Consider the following 24,530-nt stretch of genomic DNA (forward strand, 5'->3'; position numbering starts at 1 on the left):
CACAGACCTTCAGAGCTGAATTTCAGCAACAATTTGCTGAAGCACATTGACAACAAGAGACACTTGTGACTGCATGTGATCCAGAGATAAGAGAGGCTAGATCTGAAGCATCTGAAATAAGAAGCAGTGGGAAGCAGAAGCATCCTTGTATTTCAAGATAATTATACTCAGTGTTTATCCGCAGAATTCAGGCAGCAAACACTTAATATATCATTCCAAAAAGAAGCAGTTTAAAAAATACTTTTAAAAGTTATTTTTAAATCTTGTCTGTAGTCCAATAATAGCCAATGCTTGTTAAAACAGTATATCTAAAAGATAAATTTGTCTCTCTTTCTTTTGTGTGTGTGATAGGCTATACAACAAGAAAAAGAAGTTTCATTTCTTCATGTAAACGTAAGACTGTCTGCCAGCACAGGCAGCTCCAAAGTCTGTTGGAGTTTTCTGCTGGGTGTGCTGTGCATAGGGAGTTTTTAATCAGTTGTTGCTTACGTGAAATGTGGCAGGTTGTGCTATGATCTAATGAACCTTTCCAGTGGCTCTCTCCCATGTTTTTACCCCTTTTTGTTGAATGATAAAATCTTGTAAGACTTTCTCTGTATGAGTACCTTAATAGAGTTTCTCTCTATTCTCTAGACTTCTTTTCCTGAAACTTTTGATTGGGGGAAAAAAAATAAGTAAAAAAAAAAAAGAGACTTTTAGCCTTTTTTTGAGTTTGCATAAAATTGTTCAGGAGCTCAAAAGTTATTTCAGGGGAACAGACGTGAACATGGAATGTTAGTTTTTAAGTCTCATTTCTTTGGGAAACCAGCCTACATGCAATATTTAGAATTTTCACTTTAAGAAACACAATTATCTTCATGTAAGAAGGGCATACTTGTACTAACTCCTTCAAAGTGTATGTGAACTTGTATATGACTTTAAGGTATTAAAGTAACTGGCAAAAAAAAAAAAGCCAGTTAAAAATGCTAAAATGTTAGGAAAAAGCTGATTTAATGTTATTGAATCTGAATTAATGTTTGTTTTTTCTCATGTTCTGGTAATTATGACACTCCATGTTAAATGCAAAGTCAGGTGTACAGTGGGCAAGCCCCAAGAAAATGAAATGTTCAGTATGCTTAATTCCTAAGAGTTGGGTTTAAAAAAATAAAAATAAAGATGTGTTAAGACGACGAATCTGAATTAAGTTTCTATGTTTCAAAGTCCATTAATAGCCTACTTTTTAAGACTAAAAGTGCTGTGAAGTCTTCATCCCTGGAGATATTCAGACCTCCACTGAACAAGCCCCTGTACAACTTGATCTATGCTGTCTGTGTTTTGAGCAGAGATTTGGACCACATGATGTCCTTAGGGTCTCTCCTGACCTAAATAAATCTATTATTTGTGACCAAAGCTGTGGACAAGAAAGAGCTGCCCCATAAAGTATATGTTAGCTGTATGGTTTAAAATACTTAACTTCTTTGTAAAGCAATTTGAACCTTTAAAACTATGCTAGATTACATTAGATCAAAACAATATTTATTATAATTATATAAAATCTATACTTGTTCTACCTAAGATTAGGCTGGTCAGCAATTACTTGGTTATCTATAAGACATAAGACACTGGAACAAGCCAAAGTTTTTTATTTGTTAGATCTCACTTTTGATCGCCTGAGAAAGGACAAAATTGTATCTTTTTCCCAGTATGTAGGAAATTAAATGGAAAATGCTATGTTGAATGATAGACAATCTGATGCAAAACAGCACTTCTAAGAGAAATGCAAGAAGAATCCCATATAGGTTGTTGCAGAATTTAGAGAATGAGATTTTCATTCATGACAAAAATGGTTTGATAAATTCTAAAGTGTTGTCTGCTTATTCAGATGGTGATGTAATATAGGGGAGTGCAGAAAATTGCCAACAATGTTAAACACAATTTGGAACAGTAGCTTAACAAAATTTAACTAGTTCATTTTGGAGAAAAGACAACCAAACAATAGGAATAAGCCTGTAAATACCCGAAAGAAATGGGTTGCTGATATAAAATGAGGAAATAGTCCTTGGCTATAACAGGTAGGGAATAGTACATTTCATATTATAGTTGTATTTCATACGTATGCAGTGCCATGAATAGAATGAAATTAGCAAAGATACAGAATTGAATCATGAACAGCTAGAGGACAGCAATGATAGTCATTAGAAAAAGTTATAGATTCTAAGGTTTATTAGATGGAGTAATTTGTCAAGTAATTTGACAAAAAAATTGTTTGTCTCAAACAAACATTAGGCAATAGTAGCAATAGCAGGCCAAACTTTATTACTTGAGGTCCTCCAGCATTACAGCAGGGAAATGTAGTTTTCAGTCCTAGCTTATAAGACCTTACAAATACAAACAAACAAAAAAGCAAAGTAGTGGATGGAAGGAGAAAAAACATTTATTCCATTACTTAAATATGTGAATAAGTTCAGCAACCACCAGTGAACAAATATTGCTTAAGAATGAATACTTATACTATACAATGTAGTTTAAAAAAAAAAATTAATGGTAATCTAAAACACAGTCTGGTCCTGAGGGTGATTAACAATTTAGAACCATGGTTTGGAATGCCACAAAATATATTGATATAGTTAGCTGTCATGGCCTAGGGAAATCACTCCGTATTTTTTAGAATACCACAGAATTTACCAAAGCATATAGATATATTCTTGATAATAATGGCTCTGTACTTCTCACGTATCATTCATATTATGTGTCTGTCTTAATATTGCAATATTTTCCATTTAAACAACAATAAGAGATCTGGATTAGGTGATAGAACTGACATTCAAATTTGAGACTGTTTTCTCAGATACAGATTTTCTTTTGTGACCAAGGGTTCATTAGTTCATACTAGATTGTGACTGTAAAACGGAAGTGCTTATTCTTGATTCTCTTTTATTCTGCAGCATTTTATTCGTATGCACCATATTTATAGTCTGGTTTTGACTTGGATTGAACTAATAGTCTAACAGAGTTAAATTCAGCTGATTGTAAAATTATTAATGCGCTTTTTCTCTTCCTCCTCTACAGTATGCTGTCTGGCTGATCCTTTGGGTTACATGGAATGTGTTTGTTATCTGCTTCTACTTGGAGGCTGGGGACCTTTCAAAGGTAAGTTACCATCAGATACATTTAAGCCATCAGCATTGTGTTAACATGCTCCTGTTTAAATGCTGTTTTCTGCTTTACTCATCGTCTTGGTGTTGTTAGCATGAGGGTAGTATGATCAAAATTTAGAGTATTCTGAATATGTTAGAATCTTTAGTTCTAGACAGTTACAGGCACCTTCTGGTGCCCACAACGATGACATACCTTTTAAAGGAAAATTGTCTCATTTTTTTCCCTTCTCAGTAATTCTGTAATACAAATTTCACCTGGATGGGAGACACTAATTACTGATTTCACAAATACCAAAAGGTTACCACCTCAAGGGTAAATAATATATTTACATATATTTTTGGTACCATTCAGCTTGCTGTTATTTCACTGGATTCCTTCCAGGGTGCTTCCACCACAGCATAATAACTGTAAAACAAAGTATCTTTCATTAAATTAAAATGTAAAATGAGGTGTCAGAATAAATTGCTATTTGGCTACAGTAATGTTTTTTAACTTTGTTATTCCAGTAGGAATCTTATGACTGAAGATTTATATACAGTAAAAATCTACAGGGAAAAAAGACATATAGGGTTTTATTGATACCATAAGTGATAATATGTAAAGTGGTATTTGGTAATGAGCTCAAACCAACATCTCAAATCAAAACTGCTGCTTTCTAAGGTGTTCCCAGAGGGCTGGAAAATGGTGGTATAAAAGATTAGCAGTGGTAACTTGAATGAAATAATTTGTAACAAACTTAGCCTGAGTCTAAACATTCCATTCCATGCTGAGTTATACTCAGAATGGTGTGAACTGACCATCAAGGAGAATCCCACTTGTGAAAGAGATCACATTCTCCTCTCAACTCATATTTAATTACCTTTCCTGATTAAAGAGTGTTTAGCCTAACTGTAAATTACACATGTAATTCTCTGGTCCTTTGTGAGTTACTGAAATGCCATGATGCAGAGAGTTAGACACAATTATAGGAAGAATAAATGAGGCAAAGATACTTCCTTACCTGTATTTTCTATCGAATCACACCCAAAGTGCAAAAATTACTAGAGACTGGGATCTTTCATCCCCATGTTGTATGTTTCTTCAAAAGATGAAGACTTCAAAAGGATAAGAATTTCATTTCCTGAGGTGTAAAATAACGTTCTGCAGGTAAAACAATGTTACACTTTTTTTGGTTTTATACCTTCAGAGAAGACCAGTCTCGTTAAGATCTTGGCAAAAACATAGCAAATAAGAACCTGCACGCAGTATATTTTATTGGGTTAAAATGCTTTCTGTGTTAAGTGAACTGATGTTTGCAACAAACCCAGCACCTGTTGTACAGTTATGCTCAACCCAGTCCATTCTCTTCCCATCTGCTCATTTCAGCCATCTGCATTGCTTAACTTGTAAATGTTATCATGTCTGGGGAAGTGAAAAGGGATGGGAAGGAAAAGAGAAAGTAGAAACAGCTGTTTGATCACTGCATTTTAGTGGGTGTAAAATCAGTTTAAGAACATTGGTAAGTGCTACTTGGAATAAAGATAGGCCAAATGACAATACCTCCACCTGGAATTAATTTTTTTTCTGAAGACTAAGACTGTGTGATCTAGAGTGTTTCCCAGACAGCCATATGGTCCAGGCTTATATTTGGCTGCAGTTAAACTCTTTATTTGATCTATAGGGGTAACATTTATTTCAGTGATTATTCTCTGCTTTGAAACATCCATTAGAGTGCATTTCTTCCTCTTCAGCTGGTTTTGAGACCACAGCATTACTGAAGAGAGGAAGAGAAGGAAAAGTACCTAAAAATGGATTTAAGAAATGGGTACAGGTTGACTCTTCTACAGAAGGCCTAATTCACATATGGAACAACTGTCTCTTCTCTCTTTCAGCTGTGGGTGGTACACCAAAACTTCCCCAGATGATCAAATCTTTTGCAAGATCTAGGGCCTAGAAATGTGTACAATGGAAAGGTACACAGCTATTTGGATGGACCAAACTTATCCTCATATTCTATATCCTTCAGAGGTTCCAACTGTTTTATATAAGTAGGCATCTAACAAAATAAATTTTACCTTTATAAATGTTTATCAGTCACATACAGATCTTGCACTGAATCTTTATTTATATTTTCATCTGTGCATAACTGCAACTTCAAATCTATGATGATATTCCTGTGTATTTTTTCGAGATGGCACATAGAACCTTGATAAAAGCTCCAGGTCTGAACTGATTCTAAATAGAGAATAAAAAATAACCTTTAGCTAAGTACCAGAGGGATGCCTCTGAGGTTGTAAACCGTAAGAGAGGATCCTGTACAGCACAGTTCTAGGAATTGATAGGTTAAATTACAGCCTAATGATAGTTCAGCTGGGTATAGTTTATTTTATATGTATAATTTATAACTTTCTACCAAAATAAAAGAACAGAAAAGCTTTTTTTCTTCCCCTGAAGTTTTGAGAACAGCTTTTTTTCTGTCTGTACATCAACTTCTCTAACATCACCTGTGAATACAATGAAGAGAACATATTTAAATTTTTAATATACCTTATTAAAAAGGCTTGTTTCATGCCTTCTAAAATTAGTTGTGGGGATTGGAGGTCATGACATTTTTACAGCTTCCCATTATGACAATGACATGGGCCTGTTATGACTCAGACATTTTTAGAACTATGACACAGTCAACTCCTAAGAGACTGAAGAGGATCAAGGATTATTAGTAAACAGCCATGCAAATCAGTTTACATGATACACCATTACAGTTGTGTATATGTTGTGGAAAATTGCATCACACACCAACTGTGCCTCAACCATAGAAAATACTTAGTGTCTTTGTTGATACTCTTTCACAGCAAGCTGGAAAACTAATGGATGAGAAAGATTGAAACAGAGAACAGTTGTTCTTAGCCTAAATTATTATGTGCATCTGTGAATGAATGTCTAGGAAACCTACTTCTGATGCTTTTCAGTATTACACTTCAGTAGTATTTAATTCGTCTACATGTTTTGCTTGCTGGTGATTGCCATTCTCAGTGTAAGTAGGAATTCATGCTTTCAGGATTTCTGAGTGGTCATATTAACTTTGGCCTATGGCTAAGTAAATGTAACATCTGAAAAGCACAACCTCGTCTTGAATGAGACGTGAAGTACACTAGTGAAACAAAAAAAAAAGGAAAACATAATAGCAGGCATCTCTGAGAAATTGTGATATTTCAATGATTTGTTTAAATATATCAAGAAAAGGCACAAGGAACACTAGATTCAGGTATCTTGGAGGAGGAAAAAAAAAGATTTAAAGGAAAAAAAAGAAACCACCAAAAAGTTGAGTCTGTCTAGCACTTTCGACCTTCTTCAGCCAAAACTCCTGTTTGCTTCTATGTGATTCAGCTGCAACCTCTGAATAGACCCTCCACAGAAAGAGTACTGCAAATGAAGAAATATCACCCTTGCTTCAAGGCACTAAGGATGTCTGTAGATTCCACAAGCAGAAAAGAGGCAGAATAAGAACTGTTGAACTCCCGTTTTTAGTTTAAAAATGAAAATCAGTATACATATTTTTGCTGGGGGAAAAAAGAAGTATGGCTAAGGTAGCACAGATCCTGTCACAAGTGCAGGTGTGAAGAGGTGCTGCTGCTGTCAGTTACTGGGAGCCAAAACAGACTGGATTCATAGTGCTGAATGAGAAAATGAGTTCAAATCAGGGGCAGAGCAGCCCTTGCTGCACATGCTTCCAGCTTTGTCCCAGCGCTTTTGGCTCTCCTTGCATGCAGCCCTACCTGTGTGACTGGATCGAAGAGCTTTCCTCTTTTTGCTGCCTGGCTGAGCTCTGGCGTTGCTTTTCTGTAGTCCCCACAGTTTTATGTAAATGTGACCAAAAACACCATTTGTTTAAAAAAAAAAAAAAAAAAGATTCCTGTTTGGGTTGCATCAATAAGACATCTGTCTTTTTACCAGATAACATAGGCTACTTTTAATGTATTAAAACAAGCTTGTACTTGTATGACTTGTAACATAAAAGTTAAGTGTTTGAAAGTCAAACACTCTGGTAACAAGAAATGCCCAAATTAGTTCCTTGTGTAAGAGCAATTTATCTTTCTCTCTACCTTCATTTTTATATAGCTCTTTTATTATGCAATCACAAGTGTATTTTTTTCCTTTTTTCCACAATCCTTCCCTTAATCTCTGTACAGCATGGCCTATTTTAGAAATGAATCATGTTTTGAAATTAAGGAATGCTGACGTACTGCATCCCACTCCATGTATTGCGGTAGTTAGAAAAAGCTTAATAAAGAGACGGGGAAAAAAGTGTTTTTCTTACTGTGTACAGCCATTATGTATTTTTCTCCTTATTGGTCAGTATGTGATTTATTTCCATGCTTCATAGAAGTAAATCCTGTACTTTAACTCCACTCTGAAAACAACTCTTAAAACATGTAGAATATTGTGAAAATTTATATACAGAACCATGGCACCTAGAAACCCTCACTACAGTGGCAATAGTGTGTACATAGCTCACCATATGTAGTCAAAGTGCAGTCCCTTGTGATTTCAGCACTCTTTCTACGGATACCAGTTGCAAGTTTACTCTTCTAATTTACTCTTCTAAAAAAAAAAGTTGAAAAAACAGTTGTTGCTAATTTGCATTCAACTGAGGTAACTTCCTTTGTTGTGTTTCCCTGAGTTTTATAGGGTTGATCAGGAGCATGAAAGGATAGGAAAGATTACAGAAAATATACTCAAAAGTGAAATAATGTAAAGAAGTGAATGTATTGTAGCTATTAAAATGTAAAGTAAAAAATATGTAATTATTTTGTTTTCTGCCGGAAGTTTTAAGGGAAGTCAAATGTTTCTGAACACATTTTCACCTACCCACCCCAAATATCTGGCGAATATAAGGTAACTTATACCCATAAAATCACAGGCTAAATCAGATTGTAAAAGTCCTTTCCAGGTCACTCCAATTCAACCAGCTTCTCAGAGCAGCACTAACTTCAAGGTTAGATCAGGCTGCTCAGAGTTTTAGTGAGACAAGTTTTTAAAATCTCTAAGGCTGGAAATTTCACAGCTTCTCATTGTGAAAATCTTTCTCCTGATATTCAGATGAAATTTCTGTTTATACAATCTTTGACATTGCCTTTTGTCCTTTCACTGTGTACCTCTGAGAAGAGTCATGCACCCTCTTTTCTAACGTCCCTCTTAGTCTTTTAACTGAAGTTGAGTTCTTCAGGTTTCTTTTTGTCCTTTCTTTGAATTTTTATTTCTAGCCACACAGATTGGTGCACCTCACAAGGAGAGAAAAAGCTAATTAGCAAATTATCATGTAATAAATAATCAGTTCACTTTTCACAATTTTACTTGCTTTATTATGGGAGAGAAATTAAGGGTCTTTATATATATGTTAAGCTATATAGCAGCTTAAGTAAAATGTGGAAAGATAAAGGTTATCCTTGTTATCTGGAAGAAGTATTAACACATTTAAAAGAAAACTAGTATCCTGAGTTCAAAAATGATTTGAATTATATCAACATTTAAGTTGTCTAACATGGTATTTAGGGAAATCCTGAAAACATTGCATACAAACTTGCAGTCAAATAAATTGCTGTAATATGTAACTTTTCCCCTTTACTGCTGAGGTTAAGTATGAAGCAGGAAGATTAACCAAATCTTGGTAAAGGCTTTCCAGTAACTAACATGCAGCAGGAGGAAGGCAATATCATGGCATTGCTAGGGGATAGCCCTGGGGACAGAGAGCTCTGGGGCTGCAGAGGCAGGAGGTACTACTGGAGAAAAGGAGGGGTAGGGAGAGAGCTTGCTGCTGTTATATCACCTGCAAGTATTACCCACTCCATAGCTGAACTGCAAGGGTCTGCTTTCCACATCATGAAAGCAGAGTAACAAACACAAAAGCAAGAAAAGTAGGATTCTCCAACTGCCAGTGTACATACAGTGAGATTAAAATCAGTGTTTTCATACAGTTATTGTTCATAATAAAGTAAGGCTAGAAGGGGCTTCAGGATATAGTTAACCCATTCTCCTGCCTCCAGCCATGTTCAGCAATCAACCTGGACTATGGGAGAGCATCTGTTGGAAAAGATCTTAAGGATGAGCTAAGCAGTTTAGAAATATACCCACAGCTGACATTCATGGATTAACAACTATTCACCACTTTTCCATTGGTGACCTGAGATGTTAGTCTAGGACTAGCCAGATATGGCTGACTTTTAGTGGCTATGCTGTAGTCTATCTGTTCTCTTCTATTCCACTGGACAACACTAATGGGAAGTGAAAGAGGTAGTAACGGTTGTAGCAGTTCTTGCCAACAGGGAAACAGCATCAACCATACATTGCTAGTGGAGATAAATGGGGATAAATATGGGGCCATGTTTCCTTCCACCAGTCCATTTGACCCCACCATCTTTTCTAGCAAAATTATAAGGAACAACAAGGAACAGGCACCTGCTAGTATTTTTCTACTTCAATATCCAAACAGTGGCAAGCACACATCCACCTGTCTGACTTTCATATGCCACTGCTTGGTTTGATATTTTCTAGCTCTGAATTGCAGTTTATATCCATATGCAAATTAACTGCAATAATGCAAATTACTTCAGGATATGATTTGCATAGCTCGTCATTCTTGATGTTTAAAAATTCTGTCTGTGAGTGCTGAACACTTTAAGCAGCTAGTATACTGTGATTTTAAAGGGACAGTTTGAAACCTTGTTGAAAGTGATGAGAGAAAGAAACAAAAGAAATGGGTCATTCATCCTCAGTACAACTCAACTGTAATAAAGCAATGAACTTGGCAACAAGGTTGAACTTGCACTAGTTACAAATTCATTTGACATTACTTCATGTCAATTAGTATAATTGTTATACTGCTTTGATTTCACATTTACTAATTATTTTTGGAAGGTGGTGGTTGTTAACAGTTAAATGTCTATGTTGCACATACTCTAATAAAACAACCCGTAGGATGTTTAATTTTGAACATACTACCTTCCTTGGATGTTGTTTTAACAGATGTCCTGTTAAGATAACAGAGAAATTAAATTAGTTTTCAACTCAAAGCATCTGGTTAACTTTGTAGGTAAGTACCTTTGAGCAGTAAATCTGACCAGGGTTTTTGGATAAATAGCTATCAGAATATTTTAAGTAAATGACTTTATTTTTTCACTTCTATTACTCAGGGCAGATTTGACATGCTTGATCATATATCTAACAGATGAAAATTGAAAATAGTGCTGGCAACCAGCAGTGTTAGGTTATTCTGAGGGTAGTTTCATGGGTAGATACTAGTAAGCATGCTTATGGTTTCAGATAATTTAGTTTTGCAGCAATTTTTAAACATCAAGATCTTTACCAGCTAGGAGATAAGTGATTATAAAATTTAAACTGCTTATTACTGTAGACATAGCATATGGTAGGAAACATTTAGATTAAGTGGAATTTTTCATCTCTTTAACAGTGAAACAAATTGTGATAGGAAATCATTCATAGTATAGAAAAATACAAATTATGATTGTATAGATTTTTCTTATTGTACAAAGTTTATCTTTTAAAATTCTGGCTTATATTTTTGGTTTAGTTCATAAATAAATATACATGTGCATATTGATTTTTATATGCACACTTTTCTCATACATCTAGTATTTACTGCACTGAATACCAGAACATATTAAAATGAGTAAGTGTAGTGACTGATAAGATGATCATACCATATGATAATTTACATATATGTGTACATGTTATGTAAATATCGTACATATATGTATGGATTAAGTACCTTAGTTATACTGTTAAGATCTGTAAGCACATATTTTAGCATATGCCTTATAACTGCATATATTACAGTTATATGGAAGCTTTAGTATATATTTAAAGGCAATGCCATGGAGATTCTTTCAAACATTAGAGCTAAGACACTGTAGAAATATATAGATATATTTATGAAATTATTTTTTAATATTTATTAATTATATTGCAGTACCATCTAGTGGCCCCAACTTGATATCAGGGTGCCATTATGCTATGAGCATAACATAATACACGTAATATAAATAGGGCCTGTCCAAAACGATGCATAGTCTTAAGTATTTGATGAAACAGAATAAGAAGTGGGAACGAACAAACAGGAGACTGCAGGGAGAAAGCAAATCAGTGATAAATCTTTGAAATTCTTCATGGTGTCTGGATTTTCTCAACTTTCTCTTCAACTTTGTTTCTCATCCCTGTGATGATGGATTGGCAAGTGACACAAAGCCCTGCTTATGATTGAGTAGCATGTCCTGGTCTCCTTCTGTAAGGAAATCACTTTTGAATGCTATAGTGCACCATTGCTAGCATTTCACAGAATCGTCTAGGTTGGAAGAGACCTCCAAGATCACCTAGTCCAACCTCTGACCTAACACTAACAAGTCCTCCACTAAACCATATCACTAAGCTCTACATCTAAACGTCTCTTAAAGACCTCCAGGGATGGTGACTCAACCACTTCCCTGGGCAGTCCATTCCAATGCCTAACAACCCTTTCAGTAAAGAAATTCTTCCTAAGATACAACCTAAACCTCCCCTGGTGCAACTTCAGCCCATTCCCCCTCGTCCTGTCACCAGGCACATGGGAGAATATACCAACCCCCACCTCGCTACAGCCTTCTTTAAGGTACCTATAGAGAGCGATAAGGTCGCCCCTGAGCCTCCTCTTCTCCAGACTGAACAACCCCAGCTCCCTCAGCCGCTCCTCATAAGACTTGTTCTCCAGACCCCTTACCAGCTTCGTTGCCATTCTCTGGACTGTCTCGAGCACCTCGATGTCCTTCTTGTAGCGAGGGGCCCAAAACTGAACACAGTACTCAAGGTGTGGCAATTTCACCCACTGCTTAAGGCAGTGAGTGAAAAACTGTTGATTTTGTTGGAAATGAAAATATCAGAAGATAAATTTATTTCTAGTGAGGCAGATGCTCAAAAGATCACAGCTGCAGAACTGACGTTTACTACAAGAGCTCTTGTGCAAGTTGTCTTTGCCTCACATAGACAGGTCCTTTCCCCTGGGTCAGGCTACAGAAACAGGTAAGGACAAGGGCTGAAAGGTTATTTACCATAGTGGAAAGCTCGAGTGTCTGCCAGAGCACCCTCTTGTCTTTTGAGAATGTATGACAATGTATGAAAATATGTTCTGCTCTTTTAAAGCTGAGTTAAATTTCCCTGTCTCATGGTGTCATCTTTGTTTCATTAATTATTCTTTTGAAATACATAAGCCATGCTTTAAGGTAGTTCTTAGCAATTTGTTGTTCCAAATGTAGGTGCAATGGCTAGTTTATACTTTCTCCACATCTGTGTTTCCTCTAAGTGGTAAATAAATAATAAATAATAAATAATTGTCCTTCCAACTATATCAAATAAGCTCCATCTTGTGAACCAGAAGCTACCAGAAACTTCAACGCAACACTAAGCCCATACAGTTTCCAAGGAGTTTTGCGTAACTTGGAATTTCTGAAGGAAACCATTCTGATCCTTATGTCACTGAAATTTATGACACTGTTAATCCAGTAGGAAATAAAAATACTGTATTGCCTTCAGCATCTTTTCGCATCTAAATATGCATTTATTGACCCTAGGAATGCAACTTTAGCTCTAAAGCACTCTCCTTTTTTTGATTCTGTCTAATATTGGCCCCATTCCATAGAACAGCATGTGCACAGCCATCAAGCAGCACAGGGTCATTCTGAGCATGCTCCTTTCTCAGTACAGCAGTGGTAGCAGTGAGCTCATAGACCAGAAGACCATATGCTGCAGTGGCTGCATCTCTTACAGTGGTTCATCGTCTTATAATGCTCCCTCTTCATAGTTGCTCTGCTGCTGGAGGGTTGCACTCCCACAGCCCAGAGCTGTGAGCACTGAGGGACTCGAACACTCATGATATCTCTGGGATAAAATAAATAGGTGGGTCTTAAGCCACTCCTAGCTAAAGTATGGTCACCAACTAGCACACAACTTCCCACTGAAGATGAGTAGCTCCTATAGAGGACACTAATAAAAGCTAAGGAGGCGATAATATGTTTAAACTGTTACAAATATTTCAAACTGAATGTCTGCCCTAGTCACAGAGTCATGCTCTGTATTTGGTACCCCAAGAGAAGTTATGTTCACTCAATAAATCTCCGTAAACATTTAAAAACCTTCACATTATTAAAAAGATATTTCCAGCAACATGGTGCAATGTAACTATTTGGGATACAAAAGAAATTCATTTTTCTTCCTGTGGAATTGCTAGCTCAAAACTGTTTAATTCATCTCAAATATTAGTAATTTCTTCTTGTTATTTTCCTTTATTGTTCCAATGAAAGGAGTATTTCCAAAACTGCTACTGAAAGACAGTAATCTCTGGTATAGATAAAAGTGAATTAGCTAATGTCAACTTTTATAACTCTGTAGGATTGGATGATAAACTTTTATTAATTGCTCATAATAAACTAGAAAAAAAAATTCTTTGGCAAAACCTCTTTGGCTTTGGTGTTGTCACACGGCAGCTGACAGCTTGCTCCCAGCTTGTTTTGTTTTGTTGATTCCATATGCTAAGAATGAAGGACTAGCTATGAAAAACATTGGTCTCCTTTTCTAATAACCCACTAAACTGGATGATTACCTTTTTGAATTTATCCCTGGAGTCTGAGTTGACTCTAGTGTTGATGTTTTCAAAACTTGCTGCTATTTCAATGACATTTTCATTTTAAGGGGCATCCTGTCTGTTCATGAATAGACTACTTTAGTATGACATTATATCCCACTTATCCGACTACCACAAACATCTGTTTGGATAGAAATTGGATTCTGTGTTTTGAGGGTAGAATTTGATTGATTAAGTAACCTTATGAATTGAATAAATTGTGGGTTATTGTGGGTTTCATTCTAAAAGCCTGTTCTTCATCAGGCCACAGTGTAACTCAGGCTATTTTTCTTCCTCCCTACGATAGTTGCCTAATTCAACAATAACGAGGTGATCAGTAACGTGCTGTGGCTGAGTATCTCACCGGTATCTTTAAACTGCCAATGAACCCTTTTATAGAAAAACTACTGTTAGCAATATAAAGGGAGGGAGATGATCAGAGTGCTCATCTGAGCTCAAAATGACATGAAAAAAATGGTTCTTCCTCTACAGATCATTGAGACATACCTCACAATTCAGACAAAAGAAGTTGGATGTGTCAGGCTTTAACCATATCTTAAAAATAAAGGGCTTTCCCTGTCTATGGAAGGACCCTATAAGGGTTCCATCTGTGGCTTCTGATCAAATGCAGAATAGCACCCTCTGTCTCCCTCTTTTTCTCTTTTCTTGGCAGTTTTTACATTATTTCATTCCTCGCCTTTCCTCAGCTTATTAAAGCTGAATGCCTTTTTTTAACCGTGTCACTTGCCCATTAGTGCTTATTGGAATACTACCACAGTAGTGCTTGTATTCTAGCTGTGTTTTTTTTGTTTTTTTTTTTTTTCTTAATCTAAAATTACAGGTTATATTTTGCTTTGGAAATATGGGGAAACACTGTATTAGAATGCAATTTCATTTAGATATTTCTTTTGAACTGCCACTTAGAGAATACACCAAATGTAATTCTGAATTCCACTGCTCACTGCAACCACATGCACTTGATTCATACTGTTTTTCCACTTGTTCCCACAGATGTTCTTAAAACCCAAGTACAAGACAGCAGCAATGATGGGGATTAATTAGCATCAGGTGGAGAAGTGAGGCAGTTGGAACATATTTATTTATTTTAAACTTGGTCTTAGGAGCTTTTTAATTTTTTTTCACATTAGAATATTCATTAGCATGTTTGTCTTGTTTTTTCATATGTTGTACATGACAGTCATGATGTTATGACATCATAATATATTGTAATGAAATGTTAAATATATTGCAGATAAAATCTAGATAATATGCAGTATTAAAACTATTTGCATAATTATTTTTGTAAGAACAATGAAAAAATGTGTACCCTTGGTTACACGAAAGTTCTCTTTGAATGTTAACCATTATGCAAATGCAGTTCAGGTCTTCAAATAGCCACTTATGGCATATTGCTATGGGTGATACTGAAACAAATTCCTTCATCAGAAAAACTTCTTTTTAAGCCTAAGAAGCTGCCCATTTGCTTTTATTGCAAAACAAACATACTCACACACACACACATATATATGATCAGTCTTTTCTAGTTAATTTGATGGTACATGTAAGCCTTTTTATGTATGTCTGGTTCTTTTACTTTAATACTATTATTTGATTTCTGTATTATCCTATAGACACAGATTCTACAAAGAAAAAACAATGCTCTTTGAAGGTCTTGTTTATTTTACCTTTTTGTTTGTATAATCAGATGTTTTCTTGTATTATGGGAGCTTTGGTTTACATTGTGCAAAAATATCCCATCTTCTTTCAGTTTTTCTGTCTTGAGTAGTTCCTGTTCTGGTTGCCAAATATTATCAATGCCTTAGTGAATGGTGTAAAGTATTTCAATCACATAAATAGTTCCAACTCAGCACAAGCATATACAATATAGTATAATTTTTGTAGAATCAGAAAGCTTTTGAGCTTCTAACTATGCATTTTTCACGGCTGGCAAACAATGATAGAGTTCAAAGCACTAGATGTTTCCTAAAACTATGACTTCTGGCTGTACTGTTTGCCTGCCTGAATACTGTGTTTTTAATTTTTAATAAAGGAAAATGTTATGAGCTCAGACAGCTGTTTGGAAGAAGAGGTTACAGAAGTGCTTAGTAACAACAGACTATGATACTATATAATTAGTTTTTTTCTCTTCATTAGCATATACAACCTGCTACAGGAATGAGAATATAATGATAATTGCCAGACTCTTGGGTTTTCACACTTGGAAATAGTGTAAAGTACAAATCTGAAGTAATTGGGATTCTTAAAGAAATGTCTCTGTCTGCATAGTGAAACCAAGAGCTTATAACAGACTATGGAGACTTAATTTTGATGTTACATTTCTGGCAAGGCATCTTCAAGAGATAATAGTACTTATACTGATTCAGGTCTCCAAGTGAAAATGAGTGTAGCAATCTCTAACTTATAATTTGAGGATGTTTGTCTATATCACAGCATGTAGCATTAATGATAGATTCTGCAGAGAAGTGCTACCTCCATATGAAAAGTCACTGAAGACTGAAGTTTACTGAAAGAGTTTATATGGGAAATTTGTTTGATTCCTGTACCCCTTCTGTTTAGCTTTAAGCAATGTTTTCAGTTTTGTTTTTCATAAACACAAAAATATGTGCATTAAAAAGAACATATAAAAATGTTATAATAATGTAAGATTTGTTCTTGTAATTAAAACCAAAAAAAAAAAACCAACATATTCGGAGCTGAGAAGTATCAAGTATTATCTCTTTCCTGTCTCATACAAATGCAGTGCAAAATATTACAAACATAAGTGGCAATTTGCGTATAGTGTTATCTCACATATAACTTGGGTCTTAGATAACCCACACTCTGAAAATGAAGTTATTTTCAAATAATATTTGGATAATTTTCTATTTATTTAAGATACAGAATCAGAGAATGATAGAGGTTGGAAGGGACCTCTGGAGGTCATCTGGTCCAACCCCCCTGGTCAAGAAGGGACACCTAGAGCTTGTTGTCCTGCACCATGTCGAGATGGCTTTTGACAACCTCTATGGGCAACCTGTTGCAGTGCTCTGTCACCCTCAAAGTAAAGTTCTTCCTGACGTTTACAAGGAAACCCTTGTTTTCTGGTTTGTGCCCCTTGTCCTGGCACTGGACACTGCTGAAAAAGAGCACTATGAGCTGTCATCCTCCCATGCCTATGTGACGTACCCCTTCCCATGTGTAATTCTTCAGTCTCTCTCACTCCTTCTCTTTACACTTCTGCTGTTTTCCTAGACACCTGCCTGATAATTCCCTGATTTAACAGGGTTGGACTAGATGATCTCCAGAGGTCCCTTCCAACCTCAAACATTCTGTGATTCTGTGATGATGGGCTGAAACACTCTTTGGAGATTCCTGCTTCCTTGCTTAGACTACAGATAGAGCTCAGAGTAGATGCCTAACTTCTGGATAGATAAAGTTAAATGAGCTGAGTCCAACCGTAAGTGTCTATCACCCATTGAATTCATGCCAGTTAAATGCAATAGGATGCCTTCCTTTAATATCAAGCACCTATTATATTTAAAAATCTGGTGCCATTGAGCCTAAATTGATTTTAAATTGAAATTTAAGTGTTAAGGTTTTTAGTCGTTTCTGAAAATGGGATTTGAGTTCTACAAAAAATTCTTTATGCTTCTTTGAATATTCTGTATTTATTCATTTTCAACAGTTTTGTCTTCAAGAAAAGGAGAAAGAATGGCAACAGTAGAGTTTTCATTTATAAACATGCTGAAAAGCTACTTCATATTTTCAGTTGGAGGTCTCATATTTTATTTGATTCTCCTCCCTCATTGATTATCATTTTGCTTCAGAGTAAGTCAGTGATGCTGCACATGAAATAAATTGAAAACCTTCCTACCATGTCCATGAAACAGAGGGTGTCAGTTTTGAAAACCTTATACAAAAAGCCATACCAACGTGCAAATGAATAATAAGCACTTGGGTTTTCAGTTCAGCATTAAATAGCTGAATTTCAAAAACTGAGATACTTAAAAAGGCAAATGAAGTAGGTGCATGCTTCAAAGCAAAGAGCATTGTCAAGAATTTGTGCCTTTATATTGATTGGTACTATAGAAGACACTCGTAACAAGAAAAATGGAAAGACTGCATGAAAAATTCAGTGCAAGAGATCTGAAGATTTCTGATAGTGAGCAAGGGGTATATATTCAGCCTACTTAAAAATTTAAGGGTATATTTTTATTAATGGCTGTTTCTTTTCTGTATTTTTTTTTGATGGTCTTCATAGCACATGTTAGATAAGGTAAAAATTGAAAAAAAAAAGGCAAACTGTTGAATACGTAAGTCCTTGATCCAATAAATATTTAATTTTACTTTTTAGAATTAAATATTAAACTGTAGAAATACAGAACTCTTGTATTTTATACATAGAAAGTCATGTGGCGCTATGTTAAGTTTAAAGTCCTCTGGGAAGATGATTTACTTTACTGTTATAACTGACGTAAAACAAAACCAAATAGATGAGCAAAATCCACATTCGTATGTTGCTGATGTATTTAGAAAGATACATCCATGAGTCTAGAAAGTCCCATCTCTCTTACTCCTCTGCTTACGTGATGCTAAATTACCTATATTAGAATCATAGAAACATAAAGCTGAAAGAAGTCTTCAGCTTGTTAATAGTATTACTGCAGATGTAATATTTCTTGCTCATAAAAATGAATAAGAATATTTAATCCATCTTTAACACTTGTTTATGTAATATAATATATATAATAAATGATGTATCATTACCAAGGAGCCTGTTTTTGCACACAGGATATTTTCCTTAATATCCAACCAAAGTTATTTTACTGAATTTCTTTGACCTTTCCCAAACAAGCACGACAAACACCTCATTATACCATCTACATGTCAAAAGACATTTATCATGCTGACTCTTCATTTTATCTCTTTTCTAAGTAAAGCAGATACATTTCTTTCATTCCTTTATTATTAATATTTTCTGTCTTATTTTTATCCTCAAGATTCTTTCATATACTATGCAGCTTTTTTACCATGCAGTATCCAAAACAAATAGAGTGTTCCAGCTGAGACTTTACCAGCACCAATTAAAACACACTTACAGGACCTCTGGTATTATATCTATAAAGCTGCCATTAAAACTTCACTGAATTGGATTTCCCAGGTTTTACCCAGCATTACAGTGCTGATTCTCATTTCTGAGACACTGTTATAACCTCCTGCCATTTTTTTTGCCATATTTTGCCACTTTGCCAAATGTTACTTGTTTTCAATGTTTGATTTCTTCTGCCTACAGGTAGTACTTTGCACTTTTCTTTATTTAATTCACCTTGTTGTTCTTGGATCATCTCTTCAATTTGCTGAGATCATTTGGATTCTAGTCCTGCCTTCTGCAGTGTTTGCTATCCTTCTTCTCCATGATATAAGTCATATTCAATTCTATCATCCCAATTCATCCATGAAAATATTGAGTTGAATCTGCAGTGGATACATCCCTTCCACTTCAAACCCTTTCTCTGCCTAACAGCCAAACACTCATAAATGCTTTTGGAGAACAGGTTTTAAAACAGCTGTGCACTTACTGCACGGTGATTTACATCCATTATGTACTTTCTTAGTTTATATGTAAGTGACATTGCACAATCAAGTGTTAGAAGCCAGAATAAAGTCAAGTATGTTCTACCTACTACTCTGCCTCCACAAAACCACCACAGCCAACAAACCTGTCACAGCTGAAGAAGGAAAGTTGTTTTACTATGAACTGGCAAGCTCGTATGAGTATCTTTTTCTTGTTATTATTTAATAAGAACACAGGGATTGATGGATTAGAAATTTTGTTACAGAACCTCAGGATCGAAGATAGGCGTAATATTCGAAACGTCTATCTGTCTTTCTGATTTCTGTGGTAGCTCTTTCAGCTTTTTAATTAGTTCAACTTGGGGGAGGGGGGAAGGAGGGGGAAGGAGGAGAGAGAGACATTTCAGGTGAAATTGTGTGCCTATTGAAGTCAATTTATGTATTTTTTATTCCATTGACTAAAATGAGGCCAGGAGCTGACACAGACTCTTCAAGGGTTTCTCAAAGTGTCAAGTCTTATCCCTAAAAGCATGATGACGTCTTGAGAATTCTGCACATCAAAAACAATTTCATAACAGAAGAGAAGATTTTAGTTTCATTGATATGTAAATCATATTACAGAGCATGCATCGTGCAAGTATTCGGTGTCTAAACTCACACAGTGTAAGGCATGCATAGATAATTTCTGTCCTCGCCAAAATTAGATTCAGAAAGAAAGATGTCCTGGTATTTATTATCACAAAACACAGATAAAAATATGAGTAATAGTATGAGTTTTATTTTGTTTTTTGGCTTTCATATTTTGATGAACTTGAGGTATAAAAGTTGTGCAAATGTTAGTGGATCTGAATCTGTACATGAAAAAGTAAACATTTATTAATCTATTAAATATCACCTTCTCACTGGTTAAGACAGTTATTTAACTGCAGAAAAGGAACATCACATTATAGTTCAAATCACTGGACTGAACCTTGTGAGATTTGAGTCCATTTTTCAGCTCTGACCGAGATTTTGTGTAACTTGAAGATTCTGCCTCAGCTTCGACTCTCAGTTCTTGCCACTGTAAAACAAAAATGATTGTAGCTGCCTGCATGAGGGAAGAACCACAGTGAGGTTAAATTCAGGATACCTCAAGTGCTGTGCAGCATGAATAGAGACCTTATTCTGGTGATTCACCATGTTCACATTGCTGAATTGAAGCCTTGCTTGTACAAATGAGTCCCATTAGGTTTTCTCATGTATGAATTGTTCCCTGCCTCAGTGAAATTACAGCCTATTTCTAACGAGACAGCTAGTCAATGCATTTCACTTCTGCTAACTTTCGTGACCACTACGGTTATTATATTTGTATATTCAAATTATTTTTATACTTTTGTGGGGAACATTCTCTCTTCTAGCTTATTCTCTCATTAGAAACTGCTCACTTCAGCACATAGACTGACAGTTGGTTTGGTCTGAACATTTTTTTTTATTTTTATTTTTTTGCTGATTAGAAGAGTATAACTGAATTAGATGAGTATATTTATTTGGCCCCAAGATAAGGGGCATTTGTTTTCTTTAAGAAGCTGGTGAGAGCAATTTGAAAGATAAGGGAAAATCAAAAATAAGATTGGTCACTTAGATTAGTCACTTTAACTTCTTTCTGTATCATTTGAAAGAACAGTCCTGAAAAATCACTGATAAAAAGCTAAGATAGTTAAGGGTTCCAGACATTTGCATACTTAAACTTTCAAAAATTATATTCACTTGGCTATCGGTCACTATTTCACAACAGTCTGTGAAAAAATATCGGTAGGAAATGTGTGGCAGAGCTCTTGTAATGTTTTGTTTTGTTTTGTTTTGTCTGGGCTTTGAGTGAGCAGATATGGAGAACAGACCTGGAGAACAGATCAGCAGTTCAATCTGTTCTGTATTAACTAAGCACAGTTGTAATTGTACCTTCTTTTACTAGTTATCCATGGGTTTAATATTTTGCAAGACATATGAACAATATTTTTCTTGAAACAGCGTATTCTTACCCAGTTAATTAAAGATAAAAACTCATCACATTGCAATCTGCCAGTCTAAGTGAGTCCTTACATCTGTGGTTCATTTTTTTGTGGCACTGCTGAAATGAGGAAAAGGAGGATGATAAACTGAACAAGTTTATTTTAGAACTTCAGTGACAATTGTTTTAAGGTTATTCATACATCTCTTAATTTATATTTACTCTGGGGTTTATGCAGGCTATCTGTCACTGATTTAAACACTTGTACAGTACTCTAGGTTCCTAAGACAAATACTCTGGCTTACATCAAGAAAATTTAACTCAAACTGCAATGCATTTAAATGAATAATGATGCACTCAAAATGTCTGTTTGTCATAATTCAAGGTGTTATATTTTTCTATAGAAAAGGGTAGTCTCCCTGTCCTAAACTACTGGAAATCACTTTGAGTAAAGAAACTTTAACAGTAATTTCTATGGTATGAAAGTAAGTACAGCTGGTTTCTTTTTATAAGAAACTGGGCGGGGAGGTCTTATTTGTATTTAGGCATCACTCTACATTTCGAGGTATCCTGCATAAATTTGTAAGTAGTAGATAAAAGAATCACTTAATCCAAGCTGAAAATAACATACCACAAAAAAAAAAAAAAAAAAAAAAAATTTACATATGCAGAATGAGATTAAATAATTCCGGTCAGCTACAAAGGCCTCATCTTTACCTCTTGTCTTTAACAAATATACTACTGGGCCTTTAGCAGTCACAAACTCTTAAGTGTTGGTCAATTTGTCAGAATAATCAGTAAAGTGTATCAGAAAAATTAGTATTTTTCAGCCCATTGTGACCATCATCTACAGCTAGGAAACCTGTGGCTTCTGTGTAGGAAAGAACCACATACAGGCAGTAATGTCATTACTAGTGGTGCAAATGTAATAGGACCGAAAGCCAGGGATTTTGCTATAATGTTCTGTCAGTAAAACTACTAATTTTCTTTTTCCTATTTTTTTTAATTAAGGTATTACTTAATATTAAATAAACATATAAGGAACAAAAGATAGAAAATAGAAAGGTAATTTTCACAAGGGAAGAACTTTCCAATGGATCCCAGGAGGATTTGTTCTGGAGTATTTGTTCCAGCAAAGTATTCAATGTTGGTCAAGTAGAAGTCATTAATAAAGTGAAGTGACAGCAACAGCTAAATATACAGAGTGGTTCAAATTAGTGAAAGTTAAAAGAGACTGAATAGAGTAGCAGACAAATCTTGCAACATCAGTAAATTGGCAGATGAAATTGAATGTTGTTCAGTACAAAGTGGCCCTTATAGGACAATTTTGCCTTGATCATAAACATACAGTGATAGGTTCTAAATTAGCTATTACCACTTAGGAAAAAGATCTGTCATGTGGCTAGTTCTCTGAAGGCTCAACACTAAAAAAACAATGTTAAGAAAGGATAAGAGCGCCAAACAAGGAATATCATTATACTTCTGTCATAAAACATGGTGCAGCATAGTATTAACCACTGAGTTCAGTTCTGTTCATCTGTATCAAAAATAATGAATAAAATTATTCAAGAAGAAAGGACAGAAATGCCTGAATAGTTGTATGGGGGGTGACTTTCATGGCTTCTTGGAGTAAATAATGTTTTCCTCCAGTATCTTTTGCACTCATTGTTGGGGCTGTAGTTTCAGTTTAGGCTGTTGTTCCCCTGTTTGCTTGCTTTTAGGAAACATGGCATGTTTTGGTTGTTGCTTGTAAATATTGTCCTCTTAAAAACAGGAATTAAAAACAAACAAACAAAAACCCTGAACGACAAAGACAGCTAGCGAAAGTTGTTTAGGAATTGTCTTATATTTACTTGGATTTGCTTTTCTAGCTGTTGAATCACTCTGCCTACCATCTCCCTCTCCTCTTCTGCTCCAGTAGAGCAGAGAGGAAGACAGCAGTGATAATCCTCTTGGACTGAAATATTTTACACTTGTTTGGTAGGTGATAAATGCTGCATTCCAAGGGGATTAGCACAGTGAAACTTCACTAAAGGAGTGAGAGTTTGTGCATACACACTAAAAAATTCAGAGCCTTATTGTGTCAATGGTAACATCTATACTTTTTTTTTTTCTGTGGGAAAGCTAATATACGAACAACAGCTGTATCAAGTTAACCAGAAACTGTTTCTGATAATAAATTACATTATTCTACTGCAACTACTGTGCTGTGAACACACTTGTGTTTTTGTTGTCGTGTTTGTTTGTTTTTTCACTAGTTTACACTAATTTGTGAACTTCTGTTAAATCTGAACTAAGTTAGTAACATGTATTATGTCTTCTTGGGAACGAAGGCAATTTTAGGCAACTTAATGTTCTAACCCAGATGAAACATTTGTAATGATCAGCATTACAACCACTATAAAATCTTAATAGACATATATCCTAATAAATGCAAAGGGTATAATATTGCAAGTGAAACATTTCTGCTTTTAGTGGGTTCCTATAATTTCTTTAAGCATTTCAATCTCATTAAAAACAGTCCTTGAAAAGGCATATTAAGTTTTCAAGAAAGGCAACTGAAAAAGCACTTTGCATTTCCCCTCCAAATCTATAAGCATTTAAAACTACTGTTGTGAGCATTCAGGTTTATTTCTTGCCTTACTGAAAATGTAATAACTAAAGCATGGTTGAAACAAGAAATCAATTTGATGATTACAAGTTGCTTTAACTCCCTTTTACCAGATATGTCAAGTTTATGGTTTAACAAATGCTGTTGCTTGGAATTGCTTCAGTCTATGTAGAATACCCTATTCTAACACGGAATCCAAACAATATGAGATTTAAAGGATCATAAGAAGAGACCAAAGTGCAATTGTTTTTTGGTTCTGTGATGTATAAGCATAGAAAGTAATCAAAAGCCTTGTGAGAAATATACCTTCATGGATGTTTGATATTTTCTTTCATTTTTACTATACTGTCATGTATTGTCCTTAGTCATGTTTCAAGATCCAGGCAGAAGGCTGCAGAAGACCACCAGGAGAAAAGGATCTACTAACACATCTAGCGCTAGATATTTCTGCTACCAAATGGTATCATATGAATGATTTTAAATTTAAAGCTCTATGTTAGCATCTACTGCTCCCTCTGTAGCAGACATGCCTAGCTACCCGAAATGGAAACACCGCTCTTTATTTATTGAATGCA

At 35.3% G+C, this 24,530-nt stretch overlaps 1 protein-coding gene across 1 annotated transcript in view; it reads left to right on the forward strand.

Annotated features, from left to right (window-relative positions):
* The window catches only part of NKAIN2 (sodium/potassium transporting ATPase interacting 2), a 505,527-nt gene that overhangs the window by 245,983 nt on the left and 235,014 nt on the right, over positions 1–24,530 (forward strand). Inside the window, 1 exon segment of the mRNA XM_040551252.1 lies at positions 3,049–3,129. Within this exon segment, the coding sequence (XP_040407186.1) occupies positions 3,049–3,129 (81 nt within the window).

Source organism: Cygnus olor, chromosome 3 (genome assembly GCF_009769625.2).
Source record: "Cygnus olor isolate bCygOlo1 chromosome 3, bCygOlo1.pri.v2, whole genome shotgun sequence".
NCBI classification, from domain to species: domain Eukaryota; kingdom Metazoa; phylum Chordata; class Aves; order Anseriformes; family Anatidae; genus Cygnus; species Cygnus olor.